General features: G+C 53.5%; 1 protein-coding gene across 5 annotated transcripts in view; it reads right to left on the bottom strand.

The window, feature by feature from the left end:
* Positions 1-14,717, bottom strand: part of DNAH9 (dynein axonemal heavy chain 9) — a 192,266-nt gene extending 177,549 nt beyond the window's left edge. For 3 of the 5 annotated variants that reach the window (XM_064675616.1, XM_064675618.1, XM_064675617.1), the window contains exons 1-12: positions 14,271-14,715; positions 11,361-11,557; positions 10,697-10,855; positions 9,846-9,976; positions 9,546-9,757; positions 9,120-9,353; positions 7,590-7,757; positions 5,459-5,575; positions 4,212-4,362; positions 3,204-3,318; positions 2,450-2,518; positions 1,136-1,262 (exon numbers count right to left, since the gene is read on the bottom strand). In XM_064675616.1, the coding sequence (XP_064531686.1) occupies positions 1,136-1,262; positions 2,450-2,518; positions 3,204-3,318; positions 4,212-4,362; positions 5,459-5,575; positions 7,590-7,757; positions 9,120-9,353; positions 9,546-9,757; positions 9,846-9,976; positions 10,697-10,855; positions 11,361-11,557; positions 14,271-14,675 (2,085 nt within the window). In that variant the 5' untranslated portion in view covers positions 14,676-14,715. Of the gene's footprint in view, positions 1-1,135; positions 1,263-2,449; positions 2,519-3,203; positions 3,319-4,211; positions 4,363-5,458; positions 5,576-7,589; positions 7,758-9,119; positions 9,354-9,545; positions 9,758-9,845; positions 9,977-10,696; positions 10,856-11,360; positions 11,558-14,270 lie in introns of all 5 variants that reach the window. The other 2 variants (XM_064675620.1, XM_064675619.1) reach the window with 2 other exon arrangements.

Here is a 14,717-nt window from a genome sequence, read left to right as displayed (position 1 = left end):
GAAGTAGGATGTGGTGGGAGGAAAAGGGAAAACCAGGGGCTGAGGAAACGAGAGGGCAAATGAGATAGAACCGAGCTCCACTCCCTCCTCTGCACTGCAGTGTCTGGACATCCCCACCATGGGCTGGGGGGGTCTTCCCCTCTCTCCCCTCCTCCATGGAAGGTGACCTCTGGAATGCATTTCCATGCTTAAGAGTTGCAAGTACATCCTCCCTTCCAAGCAAAACCAGGTGCTCCTGTCTATTTTGGAGGGAATGAAGGGGTTGCTGAACAGGCCCTGGGGGACATCAGACTGTCCTCAGTGCGCTCAGAGAAGAGCAGCAGCACTCACAGACTGGAGCTGAGGACAGGCACACTCAGCACATGCCAGGCTCCAAATCCCATCACCAGTGGGAAGGGTAGGAAACATCCCCTGGGGCCAGTTGGCTCCCAACTTAGCAAGGAGCTTTCAAGGAGATGGACAAGTCCTTTGACTGAGGGGCAAAGGATGAGATTTAAAACCTAAACCCTTTCCTTGGACAGTAGCAAGCCGCAGGGATAGGGGAAGCTTGGGATGCCAGCGTTTCCAAGGCCACTGCAACTCCTCCCCTTCCCAGCAAAGGGCGTTTTTACAGCCAACAGACCCTGGCTCCCACCAGGGCCCAGAAGCTCTCAGCCCATCTGTGCTCACTGCTGGCTCAGACCCTGCTCCTGCTCCAGGGGACCCAGAACAGAACTTAAATCTATCATCAGCCTCATGCTCTGCAGTGAAGAAAACACTGGAGTCACAAAACAAACCTTTGCTGGGTGTTTTACACCCTCTCAGAAGCTCAGGTTTCAGGTACACATAACGTAAACCCACCTCCTCACACCAGTATTGACACTGGTCTAGATGGGCTGACACGTTACACACCTGGCTCCTCAGGGACTTTCTGCCACTGGTTCTGACTAGAATTTGCTCTGCTAAAACTGTGATCCTGATATTTCTCCAGGAAACAGAGCCCATGAAGAGGATGGCAAATCCATGTCACCCACCACAGAAAGGGTTCCACAGACCTCAAAGAACAGACCTGGTACCAACCCCACCAGACCTCTGCACAGTGGGGCACAGCCTGGGGACATGCCATGAGAGGCAGGAGAGTGGCAGCAGTTCTTACCTGGGGATCAAAGTTGACAGTGATCAGTTTGGTTTCTGGGTCTCGCCGGATGAGCGGCTGAGTCAGGTTGTACTGGGATTTTTCTGAGACTGTCTGGGACCAGTCTAAATACAGTTTTTCCTGATACCTGATAGAAAAGAGAAACATCACCATGTGGTTACCAAGACAGCAGACCATGGTATGTAACTGAATGGAAGCCCTGTCCAATCTGAGGATTAAAACCATGAAGGAATATTAAAAACCCATCCATGCCATCTTCCTAAAAATCATGGCTTCCAAGACAAACACCCAAAGACCAGTGACGACATCAAGGCAGGAGGACAAAGCTCTCTCAAGTACCAGTTTTAGCAGAGGATTCAGATTTGGAGACAGACTTTCCAAAGCATTTAAAAAGTGACAGATCAGCAGCTGATGGGCATTTCCGAAGTGTTTAAGCAGGGTGGGTGCCACAAACCCACAGGGATGCTGAGGGTGGCTGCAGCTGCCCTCACTTCTCCCAGTCAGTACAGAGAGACCTTGACACCACTGGGATAGGAACACAGAGGGCAGAACAGGGGCCTGGTACCTCACATGTCATGGACAGTCCCAACCACCCAAGTAACAAAGTCCCTTCTGAATCAAGTTGTCATCTGAGCACCTTGGTTGGGAAATGTCACCAAAAAACAGCACCTCTGTTGGGTCACCCAGACTCTCTTTGGGGCTGCTCCCTTCTGAAGGGCTGTGCTAAATTATCCATTATCCAGCCTTTGTTCTGGTACTGGGGCACAGGGCTCCCTCCATCCACCCTGCAGGACCCAGCAGCCTGGGGCCTCAGCTGCCTTCACTGCTGACAGGGATGAGGCCCTGCAGGGATCTCCTCCCTGGGGAAGAGGCTCCCCTGAAGGGTCAGCCCAGAGCAACCAGTTCAGGTTTGACACGAAACATTGAGATGCCAAGTCATGGGCAATGTCTCCCACTCCAAATTGCGGAATATAAACATCACAGCCACTGCAAACACCGTCAGTGAGTGGGCACGAGCGGGCAAAGAATTCTGCCCAGCCCAGGCCTTCTACCACAGCAGCTCCTACATCCCACAGCAGCTTTTTCCAAAGTTTCTTTGGGCTGCACAGCCCCTGTTCCTCCCATGCAGAATTCTCCTTTCAAGCCATCCCAGGAAGTCTGTGGTGCACAGTGACAGGATCCCTGCTCCTCTCCCAGCAGAAAACTCCCTCTGGCTTAGAAAGAGACATTCCCAGGGCCTGGGCTGGTAGAAGTGCTGGAAGGTAGCTTAGAGGAGGAGAAGGTTTTCTCACACAGGGCCTGAGCCCCACTTACCTGTCAAGCAGCTGGATCATTTCCTCATACTTCTGTACCACCCTCCTTCCTTGGGCAGACTCCAAGCTCCTGGAGACACAAGGGACCAGCCAGTGCTATGTTTAGTCCTGACTGGCTGCAATCTCTATTTACCCCTTCCCAAGAAACCCCACCAGACTGCAGGCAGATCACTGCTGGGTGAATGACTGTTGGGTGATGAGAATTCCAGCACTGGTTCATTTTCTGGATCTTGGGAGGCTAATGCTGAGAAAGTTGACTTCTGTCAGTACCCAAGGGTTGGGCTGCTCCCAGGGAGGTCCTGGAGACCAGGCTGAGTGGGATTGCAGTGAGAAAGATTCTCACAAAATCACAGAATATTCTGAGTTGGAAGGCACCCACAGGGATCATCAAGTCCAACTCTAAAATGAATGGCCCATACATCAGACCCATGACCTTGGTGTTATCAGCATCATGTTCTCATTCCAATACTTCTCTCAATTGCAACCTAGGACTGGGTCTAAAAGCTGAAGTGCCCATCTACTACTCCACTGTGCCTCTTACCCACTTCAAAACAAACCCAATTAATGAATTTCTTTTAAAAAAAAAAGATGGCAGGGAAGCAAACAGCACCAGTGCACTCACTTCACACCTCTTCCACTGAGGATTGCTCGAGCTGTAACCACTGGGTAACGTTCAACTCAGAAAGAATATTGGATTGATTGGAGACAAGATTTCAAGATGGTCATAAAGCAACTTATCTGGAGCAGACACTCACAGGTGTGGGATTTGACTGAGGTGATCAAAAGGCCTCTGGATCCGCGCTCGCAGCTCCCGAGCCCAGCCCAGCGCTCCAGCCACGGGGGGCATGTTCTTGTGCAGGGGGGGAGACCCTGGGGGGAACATAGACACAGCATTTCACTGAACACAGCATTGTAACCCCAAAGATAAACCAACAGGCTCTGGAACCCCAAAGATACACCAAAGATACACCAACAGGCACTGTAATCCCAAAGAGACACCAACAGGAATCCATCTGCACAAAGTGCCCTGGTTTCCCAGTTTCTTCCCTGAAATCCAATGTCTGCTACATGATGTAGGTCTGGGACAAATCCCCCTGTGCCCCTGGACCCTAAATGAGGGATCACAGGAGAAGCCCAGCGTGTGGTAGTACCAGAGCTGATCGAGGCATCCTGTGCCTGGGGTGCATTCCCTGCTCCCCACAAACACCAGGGGAGGGATTTCTGCCCAGGAGCTCCTTGTGACCATCCCATCTAACCCCCACAGAACAACACTCCCCAAATCCACAGCAAATTCTGGACTCATTCTCCTTTGTTAACCTGCACTGGTTCCAGCAGTGCTGCCTCTCCAGGACTTGCCTGGTTCCAGAACAGTCTTCCTGAGGCAAGGAAAAGGGCTGTTGCTCAAAAAGACACACTAATCCTCATAATCTGACAGGAGTCTCCCCATTCCCTCCTGTGCCAAAACCCTTAATTCCCAAGTCCCCCTTCCATACTCAGCATTACAAGGGAGAAGCTCAGCACGTGCCCTCATTCCCACTCACACATACACCCTTAAAAAAAGGATATTTCAACAGATTATTTGCTTTAATGACAAGAACAGAGCATTCCCAGGCATTTCCATTTCCACAGGGAGCTATAGAGGCTGAAAACCTTTGCAATTTGGGAAGTTCTGATTTCCTTAGCAAAAGCAAATTATTTTCCCCCAAAATTAATGGAAATCCAATTTTCTGTAAAGTCAGTTTTCCTCAGCACAGGGCACCCACCGAGCTCGAGCCCTGCCTGGGTGTGCCTGGAGTAGATGAGCCTGGTCTGGTCCAGGGCAGTGCTGAACATGCTGATGAGAAGAGGCCATTTGTCAGCAGCAACTGCAGCGATCACCGGACGCTCCAAAAGGCTCTGGAACATGGTCAGCAACTGAGGAGGGGGAGAAGCAGGGAAAGAAATGGGGAAATATTCACACCTCTGCAAAGAGACCCATTGGGATTTTCCTCACTGACCCAGATGCTTCATCTTCCTCAGTAGCCCAAAAGTCTGCACTGATGGGCACTTTGGCAAAGGGAATTTTTTTTCCCCTGCTTTTCCAAGTAGTTCCTCCCTTTCATAGAATCATTAAGGTGGGAAAAGACCTCCAAGACCATTAGGTCCAGCCTTTGACCGAATCCCATCGTGCCCACTAAACCACACCATGGAGAATATCTTTATGAGAGATGCTCAGACTTTCTCTGGGGGAGAACCATATTCCCACTGTCATTCTTCAAATGCTTCAAAATTTATTATTAAAAAAAACAAAACTCAGAAATATAAATACTAGCACTTCTATCACTTTCTACAGTCTTTTCTACAATTATATTGAAATTTTTCAGAAAAAACATTTACTTTCTCTGCAGGATGGATTCATTGGTAAACAAACCAGCCTTGTTTCTAAAAAAACCTCAGTTTTCAAAGTCGAAATGCATCCATATGTTAACTAAAACAACAAATTGATATTAACAATGATCATCTGGGTTGAACAGCAGTTCTCACCAGGAAATCAGAGAATCACAGAATGGTTTAGGTTGGAAGGGATTTTAAGGATCATCTCATTCCACCCCAATGACATGGGCAGGGACACCTTCCACTAGATCAGGTTACTTCAAGCCCTGTTGAACCAGGCCTTGAAAATCCTGGACAAAGCATCATTTCCTCCAGCTCACAGAGAGACCAGTAAAACTTCTGGCATCCCAAAGCCTGATTTGAGTAATTCCTTTGACTACTCTTCCTCAAACTGAGTAAAGGTCTGCTCTGTTTGTGTCTTAATCGGAAGAGTAGGAACACTCCCAAGGTTTCCACAGCCACCCAGCTGCACAGCTCATGAGGGACCCACAGGCCTGAGCATCACTCACCAAGTCCAGCCCAGCAGCTCCAAGTGTCACTGTCCCCCTGTCCAGCCCCATGTGCCTCCAGCACTGCCTGGGACAGGCCAGTTGTCACTCCCCAAGGCAAACTGGGACAAGGGAGGGGACACACCAACCTTGAAGATGTGCTCCAGGTCCAGGGTGTCATCGAAGGCCTGGGTGAACACAGTGCCCAGCCGATGGTCGATGTCTTCTACTTTCTGCTGGAAACCCAAGGCATCCTGCTCAAACTCCTGGGGGAAGGGGGACAGTGAGCTGTGAGACACAGAGACCAGCGAGATATTTCTTCTTATTATTCACCAAGAATTAAACCGCTCCTGGCCAACCTCCAGCCAAGTCCCAGGGAGTTGAGACACTCCTGTCCCATGGTTGGACCAGGGCCCTCCAGGATGGATCCACAGTCCAATGGGTACTAACTTCAACCTAGATGCAAGATAGACCTTTTTCCACACTCTCTTACCCTGCACTTGATCTGAAGACCACACCATCATCCAAAAAACCCAGAGATGCACTTGCTGAGCTGCAAATCCCATCTACTTTCAAGCCAAAACATCCCCACGGTTCTGTTAGTCAGGTGACTCCAAGTGGGACAACAACAAAGGCAGTTCCAAACCACTTGGCATGGGCTGCCCAAGGGGGCTGTGGAGTTCCCCCTCTTGGACACTTTCAGCCTTGGAGTTATTGATCTGGTTCCAGCCCTGCTCAAGCTGTGTCTGTTTTGAGCAGGGAGGTGGACCAGGTGATCTCCAGAGGTCCTCTCCAACCTCAGCAGTTCTGTGTTCCTGTGATTCCCATCAGCCTCTGGCACTGCTCTTCTTGCCCCAGCTGGAATAAATCCTTTGAAGCTCAAATGTAAAATCTAGGTTTGTTTTCCTGCAGATAAAAGAGTCCAAATCAAAGTGTGAACCTGACAAATGGGGAGACTTCAGGCTTTCTGCCCTGCCTTGGTCAAAGCCACCAAAAAATGAGGCCATGTGTCTTTTTTCTGGAAGGAGAGAGCATAAGGCAACAGCTTTTGCTGGTATCACTGCTCAGCTCCAGCACCAACAGATGCCACGTTTGAGCTGAAAAAGAGGCTCTAGAGAGTAACAGAGGGTACAAAACTCAACTACTGAGAGAACAAGCACAGCTCAGAGTCACACAACACACCACAGGTTCACTGGAACCAAACCAGCTCCTGCAGAGCCACTGTCACACTGTCACCCTCCTTCAGAGCCCTCCCTCCTGAAGGAGAGGGAACATGGAGCAAGGGGCTTTCTAGCAGGATTGTCCCAGGCAGCACCAGGGATGTGGCACCCACTGCAGAGGTGGACCAGGAGCCACAGGGAGCAAGGCACGAGCCACCCATCCCCACAGCAGACAGGTCCCACCACCAAAGGAAAGACTCCCAGCCCCAGGTCCCACCCCAGCCCAGCCCCCCCTCAGCTGCCCCAGTGTAACCCAGCTGCCCTCAGACCACCCCAGCTCTGTCCCTCCCTCCTCCAGGTGTGGGACAGGCCTGACCATGTCCTGCTCACCAGCCACAGCAAACTGACCCCAGGGCAAACGGGGAAGCAGCAGAGGAAATCAGAGATCCTCTGAGATCCCACACAACTGTGGGACACGGATCCCTTGGGAAATGCCATTCCCACCCTTCCTGCACAGCTTCCTGCTGGTGTCACAGCCTGGGACAGGAGCTCTGAGCAGTCTGGCTGTCCATGGCACGTTGGCTTTGCCCTGTGTGTGCCACACAAGTATCTGTGACCCCCATGGCCATGGAGCCATGACCCACAGGGCAGGGAATATTCCTTTAATTAAAGCACTACTGATAATCAAACACAGAGTCCTTGAATTCTGAGAGCTGAGATGCCACACGTTTATCCAGACAGGAGCAACACATCCCCAGGGACTGTGGAACTGTCCCTCATCACAAAACCAGGCACCAAAGCAGGAAAGCAGGAAAGCAAAGGGATGAGGATGCTGGCACAGGTCAGATACACCAGCAGGGAAAGCTGGGGAAAGGCAGGGGAATTCAGGTTCCCCATCTGCACTGGTCTAAGGTCCTGAACCAGCAAGGTATACCAGACATGGAGCTGCAAGAACTCCCAAATCTCTGCAGGAAGGGCGCTGTTCCCTTCAGGGACAAATCAGATAACAAGGAATGAGCTGGGAAGGAGCCAGCAGGAGCCAAGGCTCCATCACAGAGGGAGCTGCTGCTCTGGGAACATAGATGTCCTGCTGGTGCCTCTGCAGGCTGGTCCCACCTACCGTGTTGGCCAGGTTGAGGCAGTCGTAGCTTCGCTCTGCAAACACCTTGTAGGCCTCCTGGAACTCCTCATACATGTCCAGCACCTGCTGGCCCAGGGCCCTCCCTCTAATCCCGCTGAACTCCATCTTCTCCAGCTTTGTCAGGTCCAAGGCCGTGGTCAGGAGACCCTGCAGAGCCAGAGGGGGCACACACAGGGTCAGGTAGGGACAAAGAAGATGACAACAGTTGTCACAACACTGTGCTGTGTCTGCTGCCCTGCTGAAGGACCTCCCCAGGCACACCACAGGGGAGGGACACAACTGGGAATGGGGAGCCAGGTCCTACCTGTCCTGGGCCAAGCCCTGCTCACAGCACACCCCTCCCCAGAGGGCCATGTGCTGCCACCAGCAATACACCTTCAATTGTTTTTAAGGGTGTTTAGAGGACTGAAACAAAGCAACATGTGAGACCCTGAGACATCATCCAGCACAGCTAAGAATCCCAGTTTTAGGAGTATTAACCAAGAAGGGGCCTCTGATATTTACAGGTACTTGAACTGCCCAAGGCTCCTGCTCAGCCACAGCTCCCTGTGCCCACACAGGTGTCACTGCCCCTGCCTAGATGGCCTTGTCTGCTGAAAGGAGGACACAGGTCCGTCCTTCCCAACCTCAGGCGGCAGGGGAGCAGGGCAGGGCCTGGTCCCACAGTGCCAGCTCTCAGGAGGTGCCCCACTGACCCAGCTGTGGCAGCTCTGCCCCCCACACCCCATCCATTCCTTTTGCTCAGGCTAAACAAGGTCTGCTTTCCCAGAGGAGCAGGAGAAATGCTCTGATCTCCAGCACAGGAATGTCCTGATGGCTGTCCAGCTTGCTGTGAGCTCGGGGACAACCCCAAAAGCTGAGCTGAGCAGGTATGGAGCTTCACCCCCAGGCAGACAGCACTTGGGCAGCACCTCCCAGACAGGGGCTGCCAAAGGGGTCCCAGTCCAGGACACAGCTGCCCCTGTGACCACAGATACTACTCTCTGCACAAGCCAGCACAGTTTGGTTATCTACACACCAAATCCTATTGGAAACCATCAATTCCAGAGAGTTGGGATTGTTCAGCCTCAAGAAAAGAATGCTCTGGGGAGACCTTAGAGACCAAGTGGTGCCTGGACTCAAGGGGAGCATGTGGCCTCTCCAAGTCAGACAAGACCCAGCCCTAGAGTGTCTCTGAAGGCCACAAGAGGCCCAGGAGTTTGTACTGGCTTATTTACAGCCCCAAAGTCCCCATGCCCTGCTCAACAGGAGCACGGAGTCCAAGAGGACTCTTGGGAGTGCTGACCAACCTGAGCAGAAGGACACAGCAGTTTATCTGACAAATGCACTGAGCAAGACCTGGTCAAACAAGGTCCTGGCCTTGATGCAATGGGAAATGGGACAGTGCAAAGAGCAGCCCCATTCCCTGCCATCAGGGGAGGCCACAGGGAGGGAAGATACCAGCCAATGAGTTCATGGCTACAGAGTTCTCCTGATGGCTTGCAATACTCTTCAAGACCAGAGTCTCACCTTCACCACCTCCAGCCTCTCCAGGAAGCTGTCCAGCCTTGCAAACACCATCCAGGAGTGGAAGTCCCACTTCCTCACTTCCTGGCCTGGCTCATAATACATGTGCAGATTTTCCCGCCTCTCCTCAAACACCTCTTTGAAGCCATTCAGGATGTCAAGCACTGTTTGCACCTTGCCCAGGCTCTCTTCCATCTCTCCTTTCAGAAGGTCTTCTGGAGACAGGTACACCACGGCCTGGAAGAGCAAAATCACACCTGAGAGGTCACTTCTGCCAGCACAGCAAACAGTGACTTCTTGCACTGAACATGTCTGACCCTGCCTCTGAAATTCAGAATCACTCTGCCAGGGAAGGATGGAGGAAAGGAGGAAAGAAGAGACTTTCATAAAGAACTTCCTGTGGCAAACACAGGTGCCACAGACACACACCTGCTGGATGAGCAGGTTGCAGATTTCCTGGAGCAGAACTATGATCCTCACAGCCACGCTGTAGTGCTTGGAAGTGACCCAGATCCAACACACCATGTGGAGCAGAGGGACCAGGAAAGGCTTCACCTTGCTGAACTCAACAGCCTCTATGTCCTCCAAGGGGCCCTGGAGGGGTGTCAGGTGCAGGTGGATGTCCTGAGCTTCGGCCAGAGCTGTGGGAAGAGATGGGAGAAGTGGTGAGAGCTGCTGAGCTGTGGGGTCAGCAGTCAGCATCATGGTGAAGCTGTCCCATCATCTCACCTGCCTCAACATCCCTGAGCATGGTTTTGAAGGCTGGGACATAGATGCTCTTCACTCTCTCCAGCACCTCCATCATGTTCCTGACCTTCCTGGATTTCAGCTGGTCATAAATGCATTCCAGCTCATCACACCTGCAGCAGCCAAGACAGGTCACCACCCATGCTGGGGCAGCACCAGCTGTCCCTCCACACCACCCACTTCCCCTGGGCCTGATCCAGGATCTCCTCCAGCTACACATGGACTGAGTCCCAGCGGTGACAGGGAACAGGACCCACCCTGCAGGACAGCCAGGGGTGCTGGGAGTGAGCATGAGAGCTGCTCTGCTGGGGGCAGGGCTCTGCTGGAAGGAGCCATGTGATGTTTCTGCAGGCACCAGTGACAGCTCTGCAGCAGGCAGGGCTTTGTCTCGGGTCAGCCTGAGCCAACATGGCACAAAGGTTTCCAAAGGGCAGGATCAAATTCCAATCTCTGGCTCATCTAACCCCACTCTGGCACCAACAGCCCAGCAGCAGCCAGCTGAGGGCACAGAAGGTGTGCCTCAGCTCCACTCTGGGGCTGGTTCCCAGTAAAAAGTGACGGAAAGTGCATTTCCAAAAAGCTTCCCTCATGGTGTAGCCCTGAGCTGTGCTGGGGCCCAGTTAAACCCAGCCAGCTGCCCAGCAGTTCCCAGGCACCTTGAGATCATCATTATTTCATGTGTGGGAGCAGTTTTCCTCAGCTCAGGTCTCTGCATGACCCCGAGCAGCTGCTCTCCTCGGCTCACAGCAGCAGCAGCTCTGTCTGCACCAGCAGGTCCCTCCACCCAACCCAGCACAGTGCCCACCGTGCCCTGGGCAGGGCCCACAGGGTACCTGTTCTTCCAGAATTCCAGTTCCACCTTCGGGTTCGGGTTGCTGCCTTGCAGGAGAGGCTCTGAGGACTCTTTCTTCAGGGCTCTCTGGATCTGGTGGCTCCAGTCAATGATGGCTGACTCGGTGCCATGGATGAGGGATTTATCAATCAGCTCCAGGCTGCACAAAACAAACCTCATGAATCACTTGGCTTTCCACTCATCCATGTGGATCCAGCTCAAACAACCCCTTGGGCAGCTGGATTTTGCAGTGACAGCCTAGATTCATGTTTCAAAACCACAAAACAATCAAACCCATAAGATCTTGTCTTTGTTTTAAACAGGAATTACAGCCTGAAGGAAATGGATGAAGCTCCACAGCAGAGTGGGCAACAACACATTGGTCATTAAGTGAATCCCCACAAAGAGCCAGCTGCCACCCCTGCACAGCCAGTCACTGTCACACCAGATCCCTTTGGGTTCAGGGTCTGACCTGCAGAGCTGCACCCTCAGCAAGTCTCTCTCTCCCCACTCTGTTCTCCCTGAATCTATTCTACCTTCCCACTTGCTTAATTCATAGAGAAAGGACACGGAGTGGGAGAGGTCAGGTCACCCCCCTGCCTTGGAAGCAGTAACTCCCCATTCTATCCCACTCAGGAGATAAAACCACACAGGGTCATACTCACAATCTCTCGTTTTCTGGATCAATGTCCTCAATTCCCTCCGAGCCAGCTGGAAGAGGCAGCAAGGTCCTGCCCTTTACTTGGCCAACAACCATGAAAACAGTTTTTTTTAGGTTGTGGACATGACGGATGATGTCCTGTGACACCACTCGTGGCCAGCCCTGGTGGTTCTTCCGGTTGGTCAGGATGGGCACAATCACCTACAGCAGGAGTCATGGAAGAGCAATGGAGAGGAGCTGAAGGAAGGCAGGGTTAGTTTGGATAGTAGGAAGAAATTCTTCCCTGTGAGGGGGTTGAGGCCCTGGCACAGGTTGCCCAGAGAAGCTGTGGCTGTCCCATCCCTGGAAGTGTCCAAGGCCAGGTTGGACAGGGCTTGGGGCAACCTGGGACAGTGGAAGGTGTCAGAACCACGGCAGAGTGTCAGAACTGGATGATTTTTAAGGTCCCTTCCCAGCCAAACCATGCTGTGATTGGATGATTCTTTGAGAAAAAGTGCTGCAGAAGACAGACAGGCCACCAGGCCCCACAGTCCTGACTTGGCCAAGCCTGGAGATCCATATTCATCACTGTCCCAAGCACTTCCCTGCCTTTAAGAAACAAGGGCAGGTGGACCTCCAGCCCACACTGTTCCTGGTGAACCCTCTCCTCTGAATCCAGGCAGCTGAGAAGGGTGGAAACCAGCAGACACAGTGAGCTGACCCATCCTCAGGCTCTCCCAGCCTCTCAAACCTGCAACTACAGATGGCTCTGTGGGTTCTTGTGCTCTTCCCACATCTCCCCGTGCTGACCCCCCAACCCAAGGGCTGTCCCTGCACAGAACCCCCCTGTGTGCAGAGATGGAAGGTCTTCTGGTACCTCCTGGGATCTACTGCTGCTGAGGGTTCCTCCATCCCCACCCCAACCACACTGCCAGCCTTGAGCACAGCCACTCTTTAGGTTATTTTCTGAGGTTGCAGCCCACTAAATATGATTTCTGTCTCTATCAGTGAAGTTGCAGGGTCTGCACTGACCCAGCACCATGCAGACACATGGCTGGGCTGGGCTTGCCTGGACCTGAGCTGCTTCTGGCTTGTTTGTGATGGCAACACTGCCTGTCACCCTCCTGGGCTGGCTTCGAGGCTGGAGCCAGGTTGTCCCTGGTGACAAACAGCCTCTGTGGGACCAGGCTTCAGGGAGGCTAAAGATATAAAACCAGATACAAATGGACATAGAATTAAAAAGGAACAAAGCAGCCCAGCACCACCAGGTGCCATCCCACGGTGCTGAAGATTCTTTGCCTCATGCCTGAGGAAGATCAGCAGCAGCAACCACAGTGCCCAGGGAGCCTTGGGAAGGGGAGGCACAACCCCAGGGCACACAGGTAGACCCAGAGAGCTCCCCTTCAATGGCTTCAGCTGCACTTCTAGCAGGATTTGACCCTATTACTCAAATCACATTGACTGCTAATGAGAGTAATGTCATAACCAATCAAATAACCTGTTCATTTTCTTTTGGATTGTTAAAATGACAACTTGGCCCCCAGTGAGCCCCCAGCCCCACAGCACCAACGTGTGTCCCCTGCAGCTATCACAAGGGGTAGGTGTCACAAGCAGATGAGGTGGCCCCAGCTGTGACCCACAGACATGGTTTGGCAGGTCAGTTCCTGATGCCTCAAACAACTCACAGAGAGTTTGACACAAAATGTTTATTTCACTGAAAAATTCTTCTAAGACTGGCCTAAAAACTTGTGACAAAAGCTTCTTTCACATAGACCCACCTCAGCCCCTGGCCTGACACCATCATTCTGTTAACCATGAAAAATGAGAACAAATCCAGGCACAATCTGCTCCCTATGGAAATACCACATCTGCCTGCACAGGGGAGGGACCAAAGCCTGCAGATGCAGCTGGGATGTGCAAAACCAGGTGCTGAGGGCAGCCAGAAAGCAGCAGCTAAGACCTGGGGAGTGTTCCTACCCCAGCACCTCCCTGTAGCAGATGGTGTTTGCAGTGCCCACTGTGGCTCCCAGCAGCGCCCATAGAGCAGAAACTGCTGCTTGAGCCAGCTTTCCAAAACCCAGGGCTCATCCAACACCTTGGAAGAAGGGCTCCCCATGTACATAATGTGTTAACCCACAAAACCCTGAGAGCTAGCCTGGCAGCCTGCTCTTGGGAATCCAGTATCAGTCACCATGCCAATACACCAACAGCATCATCTGAGCTTTGCAAAGCAAGCAGTTCCTCTGCTGTCCTGTTACAGCCTCCTGCTGGGACTTCCTCAGGCCAGGGGCCATCAGGAATAAATTCAGACAGTGCTGTCTGGATCAGGCTACTAACACAGGAAGCAGAAAGTTCCTGAACTTCTTGAAGATCCCTTTGGAGAAACATCAGCCCACCTGAGGTAATTGTGCACTGAACAGCAGAAGGCTCTTTTGAACATCAGGGAACACTTTCTGATGGTGAGGGTGACCAGGTGCTGGCAGAGGCTGCCCAGAGACTGTGAAGTCTCCATCTGTGGAGATACTTGAAAACCACCTGGATGTGGTTCTGGGCAACTGGTTCTGGTTCTGGGTGGCCTGGCTTGAGGAGGGGCTTGGACCAGATGGCGCTGAGATGTCCCTTCCAACACTGACTGTCACAGAATCACAGAATGGTTTGGGTTGGAAGGGACCTTAAAGACCATCTCGTTCCACCCCCTGCCATGGGCAGGGACACCTTCCACTAGCCCAGGTTGCTCCAAGCCCCGTCCAACCTGGCCTTGAACGTTTCCAGGGATGGGGCAGCCACAGCTTCTCGGATTCTCAGGAATCCATCCCGTGACTCTGTATCGCGGGTCAGTCCCACACGGACACCGCCTGGAAGCGCCGCGGGTCAGGATTTAGGGGTTTCTTTTAGGGGGCTCTACAGCCCCCGGCGCTGCCTCAGCCCCCCTTACCTCCTCCAGGAGGGCGGCGAAGTGCGCCAGGGGGTCGGCGGGCAGGTCCCCACAGAGCAGCTCCGCGGGGCCGGCGCCGGGCGGGCGGAGGAAGAAGACGGCCTTGCTGGCGGCGGGGGGCGGCGGGGGCGGCCCGGGGCGCAGCCCCAGCTCCCCTCCGGGGCCGCGCCAGGCGAGCAGCGCCGGCCCCGCCGCGCCCCGCACGAACCCGCGCAGCGCCCGCGCCGCCCCCGCGCCGCGCTCGGCCCGCACCGCCAGCGCCCGCACCGCGCCCCGCCACAGCCGCTCGCACACGGGCTCCAGGGGCTCCAAGGGCTGCGGCCCCCCCGCACCGGGGTCCTCCGAGGGTTCCAAGGGCTCCGGCCCCGCGACCCCGCGCTCCCCGCCGGGCTCCGCCGCCTCCATCCCGCCCGCACCGCCGAGTGTTTGCGGGAGGAGCCGCCGTCG

This window comes from Pseudopipra pipra, chromosome 19 (genome assembly GCF_036250125.1).
Source record: "Pseudopipra pipra isolate bDixPip1 chromosome 19, bDixPip1.hap1, whole genome shotgun sequence".
Lineage (NCBI taxonomy): Eukaryota > Metazoa > Chordata > Aves > Passeriformes > Pipridae > Pseudopipra > Pseudopipra pipra.
Note: the sequence above shows the minus strand (reverse complement) of the source record. Positions and strands in the feature narration are given on the sequence as shown.